We start from the raw sequence: 14,603 nt of genomic DNA, 5'->3' as shown, positions 1-14,603 counted from the left end.
TGGCTCCATCCCACAGCTGTGTTTCCCCCACTCCTCCTTGCGTGCAGATTCTCATCACTGCACTCAGACCACAGACCTGTAAATACCTCCACAGCAACTTGCAGTTCATCTGATTTCCTGTACTCACTCCACTGGAGAGTTATTTATAAACTAGTTCAATTCACTCTTCAGAGCTTGCCTGCTCACAAGGTTTGTCCACCCAAAATGTGTTTTTGGCCTTATCTACACAAGGAAGGTCCTGGGTGATACACTGGAGCATGCACTTATAGTTACTGGTGAGGAAATGCTCAGTGAAGATAAAGAGCACACTGCAGAACTTCAGACACCTACTTTAAATTAGTCTTCAAAAGCTCCCTGAATAGCCAGTGCAAAGGCACAAGGCAAGGGTCCTGTAAAAAGCCATGATTACATAGGCACCCTGAATGGTCAACCAGAGATGCAGCCCTTCACCACATGCACAGATGGCTCAGAAACTTTTTAATGATGGTACCCAAGTTCAACACTGCTGCCACAGCTGTGGAGCAGCTGGGCTTCCATCAAAGAAGTCTGGCCTCAAATTTTCAGTTTGATTTGTGCTACTGTTGAAGGTAGATTAATCCTAAATGAAAATGAAAAGCTATTCTTGAAGCAAATAAAGAAAAATTAACAAAAACAAATGGGAAAGGAATTTGAAGAAAAAGAGCAAACAAACAAAAAACTCCCCACCACTGATCACTCTAATCTAACAAATGAAGACTTCTACAACACTTGATTTTTTCTGTATTCAGAAATAAAATAAATTAGGAAGATATGCAAATGAAGTGTGAACAGATGACTTAAAACTTGCCTATGGATTTTGAACCATTTCTCTTATGAATAATAAATTAAGCCTGGGCCATATCCCCTAACATAAGGGCCATTACTCATAGCATTTATAATCACAATCAGAATCATTCAGCACCAAAACAAGATCAATAATTGCAGGAGAATAAAGTGCTAGAAAATATATTTGTTACACAATGACCAAATGTTTGCCTTTTGAACTGAGTAGCAATGCACTTAACCTTACCTGGAACCCAGTTTAAGTACCGAAAGGGAGCACCACCAACCCATTGCCATCCACTGTTGAAATTCAAACTGTTGAGACCAAACCAGAGAGCTGAGCTCAGCGTGCGAGTCAGACCTGGGTGACAGAGACACAGAGAGACATTGCAAGTCCACAGCAAGAGAAAACACTCCTCAAAACTTGAGAACTGAAATCTTGTTAAGCTTTCTCCTTTTTCCTAGTACAAGTTTAAACAATTTTTAACATTCTAGTTAAGGTGGTTATGCTAAACCTCATGAACCAGTCATCTTACATTAGTCAGTTTAGTTTTAGACTTTTGACATATTTAGGTTTGGAGAATTTTATTACAACAGAAAACAAAATTACTCTGCTGCCATTGATAATAAGCACAAAACTTGGGGGTTTTTTTCAGAACTATAAAATATTAAATGGATAAAGTTGCAGAAAAGGTCACAAAACTAAAAATCAGTTTTCTAAAATGAAAGATAGTTTCCCAGGGTGTATTTTCTCTTCCATAAAATTAATGAGTGTGAATTTCACAGCGTAAAAAACCTGCTCTCATTTATCAAAATACATTAAAATGCAATCATTGCAAACATCTTTTTAACAGCATATCTTATTGTATCTTATTATTATATATCATATATGATATATTATATATCATATTCTTCAGACTGATACAAAATACATTAAAATGCAATCATTGCAAACATCTTTTTAACAGCATATCTTATGCATTTTTCAGACTGATTTGATTTCAGTTCTTTAGCCAATATTAAATCAGGCTTCAAAAAGACAGTTCAAATGTATTCCTCTAGCTCTGAAAAATACTTGGAAATATCATGTTGCTGTATGGCCCTGCTGGACATCATTCATAGTCAGTACTAATCAGTCTATATCTGCCCTTAGTACAAGGCTTGGAAGAGCAGCTGGATGCCTGCTGGTTTTTTTAAATTTAAGTGTATTTCTGCATAGTTCACAGAAAATCATTGTGCAATATGTATCATTTGTTTCTGCTTCTATTGATGGCATCATGCCAGGATGCTGCAATTTGTAGTTGTCTTTGATACCACGATGATGGGTAGCACTTGAAGCATGGCAAACTTAAAAGGAGAGGTAGTTGACTGGAAAGAATTGGAATCTCAGACCTGGTTTTGCACCAACACATTAACATGCTCTATTACTTCTCCTGGACAAACAATTTGTGGTTAGGAGAACAGAGAAGTGAGCATGACAGGAAATCCTACTACTGCCAGGGTATTTGTATAATGAAAAACTGATCTTCACCTACATTTAGCAGCCATGTCTATCAGTTTGCAATTAAAACACATCAACTAATAACTACCTTCTGTGCCAGCACCAGTTTGCTGCCTCGTCACCTACATTTAGCAGCCATGTCTATCAGTTTGAATTAAAACACATCAACTAATAACTAACTACCTTCTGTGCCAGCGCCAGTTTGCTCCCTCAAGCACTAATTTCAACTGTAATTTTCTCACAGTCATTTAAAAATCAACCCATGTTTTGACCAAATCTTTAAATTGAAAACCGAAGTTTAGACAGAAGAAATTATTAATAGCACTAAAAATACATTTCTCCTTCCTCTAAAGTGAAGAAATATGGATTTGATTGGTGGACTACTAGATGGGCACGGAATTGGCTGGATGTCTGCATCTAAAGAGCTACAGTCAATGGCTTAGAATCCAGTGGAAACCAGTAACAAGTGGTGCTCCTCTAGGGTCTGTATTGGGACCAATATTATCAATATCTATGTCAGTACCATAGGCAGTGGGATGGGGTGCACCCTCAGCAAGTTTGCAGGTGACACCCAGCTGAGAGGTGGTTTGGCTCACTGGAAGGAAGCAGTGGCAACCAGAGGGCCTCTGACAGGCTTGAGGAGTGGGTCCATGCCAACCGCATGAAGTTCAACACAGCCAAGCACCAGGTCCTATCCCTGGGTCATGGAAATTCACAATATCAACATGGACTAGGGGATGAATGGACTGAGAGCAGCACTGCAGAGAAGGACTTCAGGTGCTCATGGATGGAAAGCTGGACATGACCTGGCCATGACCACAGCCCAGAAAGCCAAACATGTCCTGGGCTGCTTCCAAAGCAGCGTGGCCAGCAGGGCAAGGGAAAGGATTCTGACCCTCAACCCTTCTCTGGGGAGCCACACTCGGAGTGCTGCATTCAGCTGTGGGGTCCCCAGTACAAGAAAGGCCTGGAGCAAGTCCAGAGGAGGCAAGAAAATTCATCAGAGGGCTGGAGCATCCCTCCTGTGAAGAATGGCTGAGAGAGTTGGGGTTGTTTAGCCTGGAGAGGAGAAGGCTCTGGCGAGATCTTATCATGGCTTTTCAATAAATTAAAAGGGCTTCTAATAAATTTGGAGGAAGACTTTTTACCAGAGCTTGTAGTGACATGACAAGGGATAATAGTTTAAAAATGAAATAGAGTAGATTTAGATTTGATATAATGAAGGCATTTTTTACAATGTTGATGGAACAGGTTGCCCTGAGAAATTGTTAATCCTCATCATTGAAAGTGTTCAAGCTAAGGTTAGATGGACTTTGAGCAACCTAGTCAAATCCATGATGTCCCATACCATGGCAGAGAGGTTGGCCTAGATGATCTTTAAATGTTCACCTTTCTACCCAAACTATTCTCTAATCCTCTTATTCTACAAATTTAGAGAGTACAACATATAAGTTATGGTATAGAATATTTTATATTTCAACTGATGTAACATATTCAAAATATTTTCTAATCTATTTAAGAGATGAATCAGTTAATTATTTTATGTTTTTACACAGGCTGAGAATGTATAAGGAGGACTTTCTCAATGCAGAATGTATTATATTCAAGTAAAATTTAATAATTTTCTCATAGGAGAAGTGTGGAAACTCTTTCCAAAAACATTGAAGGAGATTGAAACTAAAAGAGAATATTTATGAGTTCTTTTGCTTATTAGTTCTTTTTCTTTCCATATTTTAGGATATATTGAGGATGCAATGGCTTTAGTGAAATAGGCAAAACTGCCGACTAATATACATTACAAGAAGAGTGCAAAAAAGGTGCAATCCTGGTATCTGCATCTTCAGTTTACAAACTGCTTTGCATTTCTCTGCATTCCAACATTCATTCTTTATTGCCTACATTACTTAATTGTTGTATTTTTTATGTCACTATTAGTTTATGGCAATATTTAATCGTGGTAAAATAAATATTATCTGTCCTATATTTCTAGATGAATCGTTCAATATAACTATTTCAATTTACTAATTACCAGAATTGAACAAATATAATCTTCAAGACGGAACATGCCATATTAGTGTCACTGTTGCAATAATACATTTTATTAAGGAAAAGATGGATAATATTAACCTACCTGTCAGGTATGTTTGTTCGTGTAACTCTGTGATGCTCAATAGCTCTGCCTTCTGCTGCTGACAACTTTTTCTTGCCTGATGCCATTTCAGAGCTGTCTCAGAGTTTATCTGGTACTGGACATTTGTTAAGGGGTCTGTGTTCCACAAATCACTGCTAGTAACTATAGGGAGAAATGAAAATGCTGTAACTCATCATGAAGACAGAGCCAGATAAAATATACCAAAAAAATTGCATAGCAAAAGACACAAATGCCTGAACACTGCTATAGACAAGTGGTTTAAAAGGAATGCTGAGGTTCTCTAATGTAATAGTAGATCCAAGATAGCAGACAGGGTATGAAACAAGGTCACTTTTTTCTCTGGTACAAAATAATCTGCTGTTTAAGGTAAAAAATAAATTGCTAAAAACCTGCTAAAAGGGTTGATTTGTGAATGTGGAGAAAAAGACTAAAAACTTTCAGGCTGATGCTAGCTAAGGTGTATATCAAGCTGACCTTTTTACTGAGACAAACCCCAGGGTTTTTTTACTTATTTGGGTCACTATGTAAAGTGGCTATGGATTTTCTTACTGTGATTGTGGCAATCAGACCCAAGTGCTGAATGCAAAACTGACATCATCAGCATCAATCTCACATTTCCCTGCAATTCCTGATTTCTTAAGCATGTCTGACATGGCAGGACTTTCTCCTCTGCCACAGAGCCTGACTGAACTCCTTGAATACCTGAATTGGCATTTTCAAGCAATGCCAGTGAAAGCATCATCCAAAAGGACCCAAGAGTAGAAGCTGCCTCAGAAGGTAACACACTCTTTGCTGCAGTCTCTCCTGGCTCATCTCAATTGTTTTTCCACAAACAAGCAACAGAAAGCAGTGTGATCTTGTTCTGCTAAAAATGGAACGTACATGAGGTCCCAGCACTGAGCTAAATATCACATAAAGGGATTAAAGTTGCATGACTAAAGCAGAACACAGCAGAGATCACTGCATGTCTGCCAACAAGGAGAAAAAAAACCTGAATTCCTGAAGCCTTTATCAGCTTCTCAAACTGCAATCTTAAAAAATTGAGAGAAAGAGGTCTTATCTAAATTCAGAGTGCTCAGAATACTTCATTCTGCAAATCGAGAATAACAGTACAATAAACAAAACTCAAAACAAAGCCTGATACATGTTAAATACCAGGAGGTTGCCTACCAGTTCCACTTTTTACTGTATTAAATCTGATTATCTATAGGTAATATAAAGTGCTTCTTTTCACATTCTCTTTATTTTAAAAAGAAATTAAGTATAACCTACTGTAGTAATGATATTTCAGTAAAAGTGGTAACTTTCATGTGATTGTTATTATCCACAAATCAACTTCTGTCCAAAATATTTTATAACTATCAGAATTAAATCCTTGCTACACTATGTTCTAGAAGACCATAAATCCCTGTGCACAAGTCTGGGATAAAATTAATATTGCAAAATAGTAAAATCTATAATTCGATAAAGAAAACTGCCTCTGACCTGAGAGTAAGAGGTTTATAAATCTTGTGTAATTATTACAGAGAAGAGGTAAACAAGTTTCGGGCATTCATCCAACCTTCCACCTCAGTTCCCCTGTCTCATAATTTATAGCTGACTTCCATATGGTGCTCTCCTGTAGAATTTTGGCCTTTCATAAAAATCAAACTTATTTCTAAGTCTTGGAAAATTTACTTTTAAGTTGCATGAGTTTTAAGAGTTCAAATGCCTTCACAGAGCAGGATTTTGGAAAATCTGAATGCTATTGTTTAAAGCTTAGTTCCCCAGAGAAACAAAAAGATGAAACACTTCCCTGGAATAATATATTTTAGCACCTAAGGTAAATTAATGTTAAATCACACCTGTCCTCAGTATATAAGTAGAAAATTAATAAAAATCTGAACTCTATCCCTACACAGATTAATTCAGCATGCATTTATTTTCTGCAGGTTTTTTTTCTGTCTTAGTCACTTGCATTTTTATGCATTACTTAATGCATAAAAAACCCTTCAGAATGGTTTCTGAATCCTTTATCCATCAAGAGAGGACTCAATGGAGTTTTTCCCACTGGAATAGAGCTATAGGTACATGTTGAGTCACTCTCCTGATGGTCTTACACTGTACAATTTGTTTTCTTCCCCAGCACCTTCTTTGAAGTGCAGCATACAGTTCATGGTGTAACCTATAAAGAAGCAGCATTTCCTAATCTACTAAAAATTGTTTGCTGTAGCAACGCTGTTCAGTTCCTTTCCTTAGGGTTTAAGCTTCTGCTGTTATTGTCTCAGCATCTCTCTCTAAATCACCAAATAAAGGGTCATAACCACAATTGTGTCACCTCCACTGATAAAATTTCTCCACCTCTATTGATTACAATAACTGTTGCAGGTCAGCCTCATGTCCTCTTCATTTTGGAGAAGACCTGGTTTTGGTCACATCATGAGAAGTGACAGACATTTCACTGAAGGTCCTGGCCCCAGTATGAGCAGCTGGAAGAGTTTGCATCACATATTTTCATGCTTGCACCCTTGGTCCATTTAAGAAGACAGTTTAGGAAACAACACTTTATTCTTAGTAAATAAAGTTCAACACACACATTCTTAAACATTCTATTTTTAAAGGTGTTGTTGAAGTTTATTAACTTATCACACTCTCACATCTCATTCATTTAACTTTCATAGGGATGACTAAAACTTCTGCTTCCATGGCCTGTCTCTCACTAAAATATATGACCCAAACTTGAATATTTTATAGCTAGTACTGAAGAATCAGGAAGGAAACATGCAGGCAGTCAGCATAAAGCAGCTTTTTCCAAAAACAATCACTGCCATCTGAATGGATTTCCTTGAATTATGCCAAAGAATTAAACAAAATTTTTATGATGCCTCCTATTTGTTGTACTCAAATAATACAAAGCAGAGAGTATTCTTAAGTCAGCTTTGCATGTGCTTTATTAGTGGTACTGATATTCCCAGCATTTTTTTATTGTCCTGAAAATGATACTGGCATAGAAGAAAAAAAAAGTACAGCTTTTATTTTCTGAAATACTGAATGCAACATTCATGGAAATCAGGCAAGGACACCAGTATTTTGTCATCAAACCAGTTAAGATCAACTCAAACAGTTTTCTTCACATTAAAGGAAAGGCATTTTTTTTCTCCTTAGCTCTGCTTGCAGTCAGCTGGAGCTTCACAGCAAAACACGATAATAAAGAAGAAAGGAGGAAAAGTGCTACCCTTCTCTGCATGACAGAAAAAGCAGCTTGCAGACAAAATGCTTAGTACATATTTTACAGAGGTCCAGAGAAAATTCATTCAAATTTAAAAGACAGAACTAAAATATAGTACACAGATTTGGGAAACACTGGGATGTACTAAAGAGTTCATGAAAGTTCCTTTATGTCTAAAAGGGAACTCATTCTCCAAAGTAATTTTAATTTTCAATTAATCTGTATTCTAGCTTTCATTTCCACTTCATAGATTTCTACTTTTTGACCTTTTATATACACTTATGCGAATGTAAGCATCTAATTTACTTTCTATTTAAGTAAATGGTGTACATAGAGATTCCAGAAAACAATTAAAATACTTTCACCCAAAAATAATTGGGCCATGTTTTTTATGCTGGGTCCTATAATTGGATATTTATGTTGCTCTTAAAAGGAAAGCAGACTAAACAGAGACATTTCAAACTATAAAGCACATGTTATGGACATATTTCCAGGCAGCTGAGTAACAGAACAGTGGAACTGTGAATGTAAAAACTTACATTTCATTGGACAAAATCCATACTTCCTGTCAACATCATAGTCCGAAGTGGTTCCACACCAGAACCAGCCATCTGATCTGCCAGCATTTGTGCAGTCAGCATACCATTTACCACCAAACTTAAAAGGAAATACACAAGGGGCTCCATTGTCATTTCCTTTCACTGTGTAGGTATCTAAGGAGACACAACAATTCAAAAATGCATAAAAATTAATAAACATGAGATATATAGGAGTTTGTTTTTATGATCCTATTACAAAATATTATAGCAAGGAAAGCTTGCTAGCTTAGTATACGACTGTACTAGAATTGGAATATCAATCATTTTACTCTAGGTCTCAGCTGATACCCACGTTCACAGTGAGACAAATTTTTGTTGCTAAGGGAGACAACAGACCACAACTGACTGAGCTAATACAAGTATGTTCCCATGCTAAATTTCCCATGCATAACAATCAAAAGTATAAAACACACACACTTATGCCATTTTTTAAAGCACAAAAGACTGTTGAGTGTTCTCAGATCAGTCAACTGCTGATCATTTGGGACATGGAAGAGCTTGTCCATGTAAACTTCAAAGATATATGCCACAGAGTGACTCCAGTATATTAAGGCAAAATAAATTTTGTATTCACATGTAAAGATACATTTTGTTTTATCAGAAACCTGACTTAATAGAACTGATGAAAGTAACTAAAGCAGCTTTCTGTGTGCACACATTTAATATACATTCATTGATGGAAGGGCATACAGGGGAACTGGACTTGGCAAGGATTTTTGGAGAGGTGGCATACCAGAATCACTGCCTCACAGAGCTGCTAGAAAACAGAGGGACAGGACATTATTACAACTCCCCCCTGCCTTCTTTCACATAATTTGCTTTGCTAGGGTTCTTCTAGTCTGGTTTCTGGCCAAGGACTAATACTGTAATCAGCCATAGTGTAAACCACAGAAACTGCACCCATACCTCCCTCTGTGACCATTTTTGTTTATCAAAGAATACTAAATGGAAAGTCAAATATCTTTCCAGATACTTATCATGAATATATATAGAGATGTATCATACATATCTTTTTCAAATTTAACTATTTAAAATATCTTATTCAAATTTAACTATTTAAAATATCTTATTTCTTTGTCTAACATTTTTGCACCAATTCTGAGACTCCCTTCAAATGCCTAGGAAATACTCTGCAATACACTGGAAATGAAGACATCAAGAGTTAACTAATATCTTACTGCCAACAGTCTACCAACAGACTAAACACTTGCACTACATCTTTCTGTACACATGTAATAAACAGTAAAAGCTATCATCAACTGCTGTGTAATAGTTATACACAAGTTTTGAATAACCATAAAATTTTTTATTCTCTCCAAATGAATCACTACCATGCATGGTTAATCATCTATCAGCACTGACAAATTTGACAAAAATCAAACTGAAGTACTCAAAAAACAAAAAGCATATCCACTCAAGTATGGTTGATTTCACCTGAATTCACACTCACTGATCATTAATAAGATTAAAGGAATTATTCTACACATATAAAATATTTTAATTATCGACACATGAAAATTAGTTTGAAATACAGAGATTAATTTATAGAACTTTACCTTCATAGCCTCGAGAACACAGATCGTCTGTGGTTCCGTAGACTTTCCACCTACTCCATAAACCAGATCCCTTGTACAGCATAATATTCCTTTCCTGTTTGTTTCCATAGTTGAAAAACAAATCTTCCCCTTGGATTGCAAAGAGAGTCTCATTTCTGCATTCCCATCGCTGAAGTTCACTAGCCTTGTCACAAGGATACAGAGTGATGGGAACCCAGTCTTTCTTCGAAGGCACTCCCAAGCACAATTTGAATGCTATGCTCATAAGCTGGTGATCTGAGACCCACCTGAATTTTTGTGACTCATTTTCTTGAACACAAGGAGCAGTAGTCACTGAATTAGAACTTTGAGCCAGTACACAGCGCTTGTGATCTTCATTATATATTAAGAAGATGCTAGTATCTGTAAGAAAAAAAAAAACGGAGTGATTTGGTTTGAAGTAACCTTACCTGCTATCTAAATGAAATATAAATCTGGACACTCCTCTTGGTGTGAAAATCTCTTCATCTGTTCAGCAAAAGAAGGTGTGGACTACATCTGTTAAACTGGCTGCATGATGCAACCTGCTCAAATGTGAGGACATTTCAACTATTTTGTGTCAGTGAAAGCATCTACACACAAAAGTACAAGGCAGCAGAGGTGTACACCTAGTGTCTCCTGTAGGTTTAAAGCATGGCTAAACTGAAGAGAGAAAACACACTCACGGTGTTAATACAAGCTGCACCCATGGGAATTACTGAAATGAGGGAGCATGGACACTGTAGAGAGCAGATCCCGACACTGAACTCTCCAGCAGCACTGGCTCCCAGGCAGGGGGATGACAACAGCCACTAAGTTCTTCAGGCTCCATTTCCTCACAGTGGGGAGCTCTGTTCTCAAAGCCCTGCTAAAATCTTTAAGGTATTAACTGAGGAGAAGAATATGCTTTTAAGCTTTATACTTAAGCTTCTTGTAGAACATATTTATTTTTCAATTCAGTCATCAGTGACTTCTTTCTTCCGTCTCTCCATTATGAATGATATACCAACAGCAGTGGGATGTGCCATCACTAGTTATGCCTCTTCATGACTTATGGAAATATGCAAAGCTCTTCATAGCTTCCCAGGTTATTTGTCCCACTTAGCAAACAGTGCTTCACAGCATGCATTTTCATATTCGAAGTTGGTTTCAAAATTGTAGCCAATTGAAAAGTTTTTGCATCTTTTGCACTTGGATGTATTATGAGTGTAACATTTCTTGCTGAAAAATGAAAATTTCTCTTCTCTGAACCACCTGAGACACCTTTTGGCACAGTAACTTTATCATGCTCTTTCACATAAGATTACAGGATGCACAAAATTTTAAAACTGTGTTTTAACTGGGCTATGAGATAGGAGGGAGAAATATTAATTTATGTGACTCTAGGGATGGAAGCTGATTGAAATACTATTTATTTTAGTGCGTGATTACCAAACTAAACAAATTCTATAATGGAGAAATAGTTAAGGGGAAAACAGGTTAAACCACAGAAAGTCTTCCCTTCTCTGCTGAGGCTCTAATGTGGAAATGATCATATTTTTCTGCAGAAGAACAATCTAGGAACAAATAACCTCTCTCTCAGAGAAAGAGCTGACCTAGATGTATCTCATCTATAGTTCAGCTTCCTTCTCTTGTCCTTTGGCTTCCAACTCACTAGGAAGTAATGTAAAACTGATGAGCACTGGAGGCAGAAATTGTTGTCTTTTGCCAATCTGTTTTACTCACAGACAATACAAGGAAATGTATAATTATCACTGCTGGTGACAACTTCTTTTTATTCTGCTTTTCTACTAGCATTTAGCACAATGTTATTGTAAACTGATATATGCAGTGCTTGCAACTCTCCTTTTCCTGAAATAATGTTTAAAGTTTCTGGATAAAAGAGATGTCAAACAATTTCACATGTGTAGAAAACACTACTTGATTTTTCAAACTGTTAAAATTGTATCTGTGGCCTAAAATAACAGTCCTTATTTTCTGGTTCTTGTGGTGTTAAAGAGATGCTATTTCACATGGAAAAAAAAAAAGTATCACTAAGTCAAAAACTTGGATTACTGCATCCAAGCATGAGAGGGTGCAGAGTTTTGGCTTCAAAAATGAAGTTAAAAAGCTGAACAAAGTGGTCTGGCCAGTGGGGATGGGGAAGGGGACAAAACAGGCTCTCTACTGTTCTGATGATGCCTTTGCAAACCATTAGAAGTGTGTAACCCCAACACACCTGCTTACACAAGGGCATATTCCCAATGCAGGGAATAGTACATATGCAAGCAGGGAAAAGGCCAACTCAGCCAAGGAGGCATTGAAAATAAGCTGACACCAAAACAGGAGAACAGAACAGGAGGGAGCAGGATGCTGGAACAACTATGGCTGAGGCTGTAATTGCAGGATTTCCTTTCCCTCAGTGTTGCTCCTCTCTCATCCATGGCCATCAAGCAGACTCCTAACTTAGTGTTGTATTGCTCAAGTTTACAGCTTTATTTCTGTTTATTCTGCCATCTTGCTCACCGAAGGCTATCCCCACATAGCAGTATCTGTGTGAGTAATTAGATAGTCTAGAAGAAACAAGCCAGGTATTTGTGCAGCACTTCCTCTGCCCTGCCAAGTCCTCCCTGTAAACACTTGACACCACTCTTGCCAACATGATGAGCTGTATCTGTAAAATGGGCTGAGCAGAATCACACACAGCACCATTAGCTGTGTTCCACTGTTCTGCAGCAACATTTGTTATAGAACTCTGTAACAGGTGCCGCTCTTCACCACAGATGAACCGTGGGTGGAACACTTTAAGGTCCACCACAGTGTGCTCATGTGTACCACAATGTTGGTACTTTGAATTAAACCTATTTCTAACAATAATTCATATTTTAAAATTTACTCCTAGAAGGAAGGTTTTTAAAATGCATAAGAACATGCCAGGCTTGGGAAACAACTTCACCACTACCAGGACACAAGCAGCCATTCAAGGAGATCTAGCATCTTTTCCCTCAAATGTCCCCAGTAGATCCCAAAAGAGTTTTTCTCACAGGCTTTCATTTTTCTTTACTCACCACATTGTGACTATTTGCCTATCTATCTCTGGCCCCAAGTTGTATTTAAGAATTGTGCCAAGTACTGTAAAATCTCACTGGACAATATAATTTCCATAACGGAGATTTCCAGGATGCCAAACTAACTTCACACTCTACAGCTTTTCCAAACCATCACAGATTATGTGAGTGTAAATAAGGAAGTAATTAGAGCAACCAGTGAAGTGCTACCAGTGTTAAACACTAATGGAGAGCACCAGAAAAGCAGACCCAAAGCCAGAAGCAAAAGAAGAGGGAGCAAGGAGGCAGATGCAGGCAGGTGACTGTCTTCCCTACACAGGCTCTTGTCTACCAGACTGATAGCCTAAAAGATTGCTGCTAGTTACACAAAAAGGAAGAAAGGTTACAAGGCAGTGCTACAAAGATTTGCATTGCTAGATCTCAATCTAGAGAGCAGAGATGCTCAAAGGTTTTCAGAAAGGGAAGGTGCAAAACTTTCACTGAAAAGTAGCTGCGAGCTGGAAATCAGGGCAAATCTCAGAGTAAGTGTGTACAAACTCCAGGTATCACCAGGCAACACAACTTCCCCCTGTTCTCACCCCTCTGTCCATCCCAGCACCTCAGCTACCCTAACATTCCCCATGAAAGCCATCTGTCAAAAGCAGGGCCCATCCAGGAGGGCTGGAGGACGGGCAGAGCCCCAGTACCGGGCAGTTCCGCAGACCTCTGTGGTCTCTGAGGGAAAGCTGCTGATGGTGTTAAATGAGTCAGGGACTGACCGGAGCGCTGGGGGAAACTGAGGCAGCGCCGGTGACAGCGCTGCTCGGCGTCCACAGCGCCACGGGCACCCAAAAGGCCGCCCTGCCAGGCAGCTTTTCCCGCCGGGCACCTCTGGATGCGGGCGAGGAAGGGGTCCCGAGGGCAGGCCGCCTGCATCAGCCGCCCGCCCGCCGCGGAGAGGCTTTAAATGGATGGTGGTGGGCTTCCCCTGCGCCTCCTGCCCCCCGAGCCCCGGAGCAGGCTCGGCTCCGTGCCCGCCGTGACCCCGCGTTGCTGGGCTCGGCTAGCCCGCTCAGCCCCGCGGGCACTTACCCAGCAGCGGAAAGGCCCGCGGCAGAGCTCCGAGGAGCAGCAGGAGCAGGGCGGGAGCCATCCCCGCCGCCAGGTCCGCCGCGCTCGGGAAGGGCTGGTGGATCAGGGGAAAACTCTGGGCTCCAAATGATAAGGAAATATCCTGTCACATGGGGCGTTTTGAAATAACAGGAATTCGCTGTTCAAACTTTGCTTTCCTAAGCTGATTTTTTTCGCCGTAGCGGAGGAAAGAGCGTTCTTCCAGGCATGTGCAGGTGATAAAGCGGTGACAGCTGAGAGGAGCGCTGCTTTTTTTTGTTGTTGCCGTTGTGTGTGGCGTTTGTTGGTTTTTTCCTTTTATCCCCTTTGCGACTCTGACAGCGCTGCATCTGGGTCAGTGGCTTGTCTTCCAAGAAAATTAGCCAACCCCGCTCGGAGGGAGGAGGATATCCCTCTCCTTTTCTGCTGGGGTAAGGAAAGGAGAAGGATAATGGGTAAGAAACTCAAGTCTCAAAGAAAACCCCTACTCGAGCACCCGGGCTGCTCCTCAGAGCGAGGACTGCAGCAGGAGCAGAGACCCACTTTTGGGAGCCCGGCTCTGGGCTGAGCCCCGGCCCCATCGCTGCTCCCAGGGGGAAGGCAGGTCGGGCTCGGGGCTGCCGAGGAGGGGA

The 14,603-nt window shown here is 39.5% G+C and overlaps 1 protein-coding gene across 2 annotated transcripts in view; it reads right to left on the bottom strand.

Moving 5' to 3' along the window:
• Positions 1 to 14,099, bottom strand: part of MRC1 (mannose receptor C-type 1) — a 52,532-nt gene extending 38,433 nt beyond the window's left edge. Inside the window, exons 1-5 of one of the 2 annotated variants that reach the window (XM_039708204.1) lie at positions 13,954 to 14,099; positions 9,818 to 10,219; positions 8,202 to 8,375; positions 4,434 to 4,595; positions 1,049 to 1,162 (exon numbers count right to left, since the gene is read on the bottom strand). In XM_039708204.1, coding sequence (XP_039564138.1) covers positions 1,049 to 1,162; positions 4,434 to 4,595; positions 8,202 to 8,375; positions 9,818 to 10,219; positions 13,954 to 14,014 — 913 coding nt within the window. In that variant the 5' untranslated portion in view covers positions 14,015 to 14,099. The remainder of the gene's footprint in view (positions 1 to 1,048; positions 1,163 to 4,433; positions 4,596 to 8,201; positions 8,376 to 9,817; positions 10,220 to 13,953) is intronic. The other variant, XM_039708212.1, reaches the window with a different exon arrangement.
• Positions 14,100 to 14,603: the final 504 nt, after the last annotated feature.

This window comes from Passer montanus, unplaced genomic scaffold, assembly GCF_014805655.1.
Source record: "Passer montanus isolate IOZ18808 unplaced genomic scaffold, ASM1480565v1 scaffold10, whole genome shotgun sequence".
NCBI lineage: Eukaryota > Metazoa > Chordata > Aves > Passeriformes > Passeridae > Passer > Passer montanus.
Note: the sequence above shows the minus strand (reverse complement) of the source record. Positions and strands in the feature narration are given on the sequence as shown.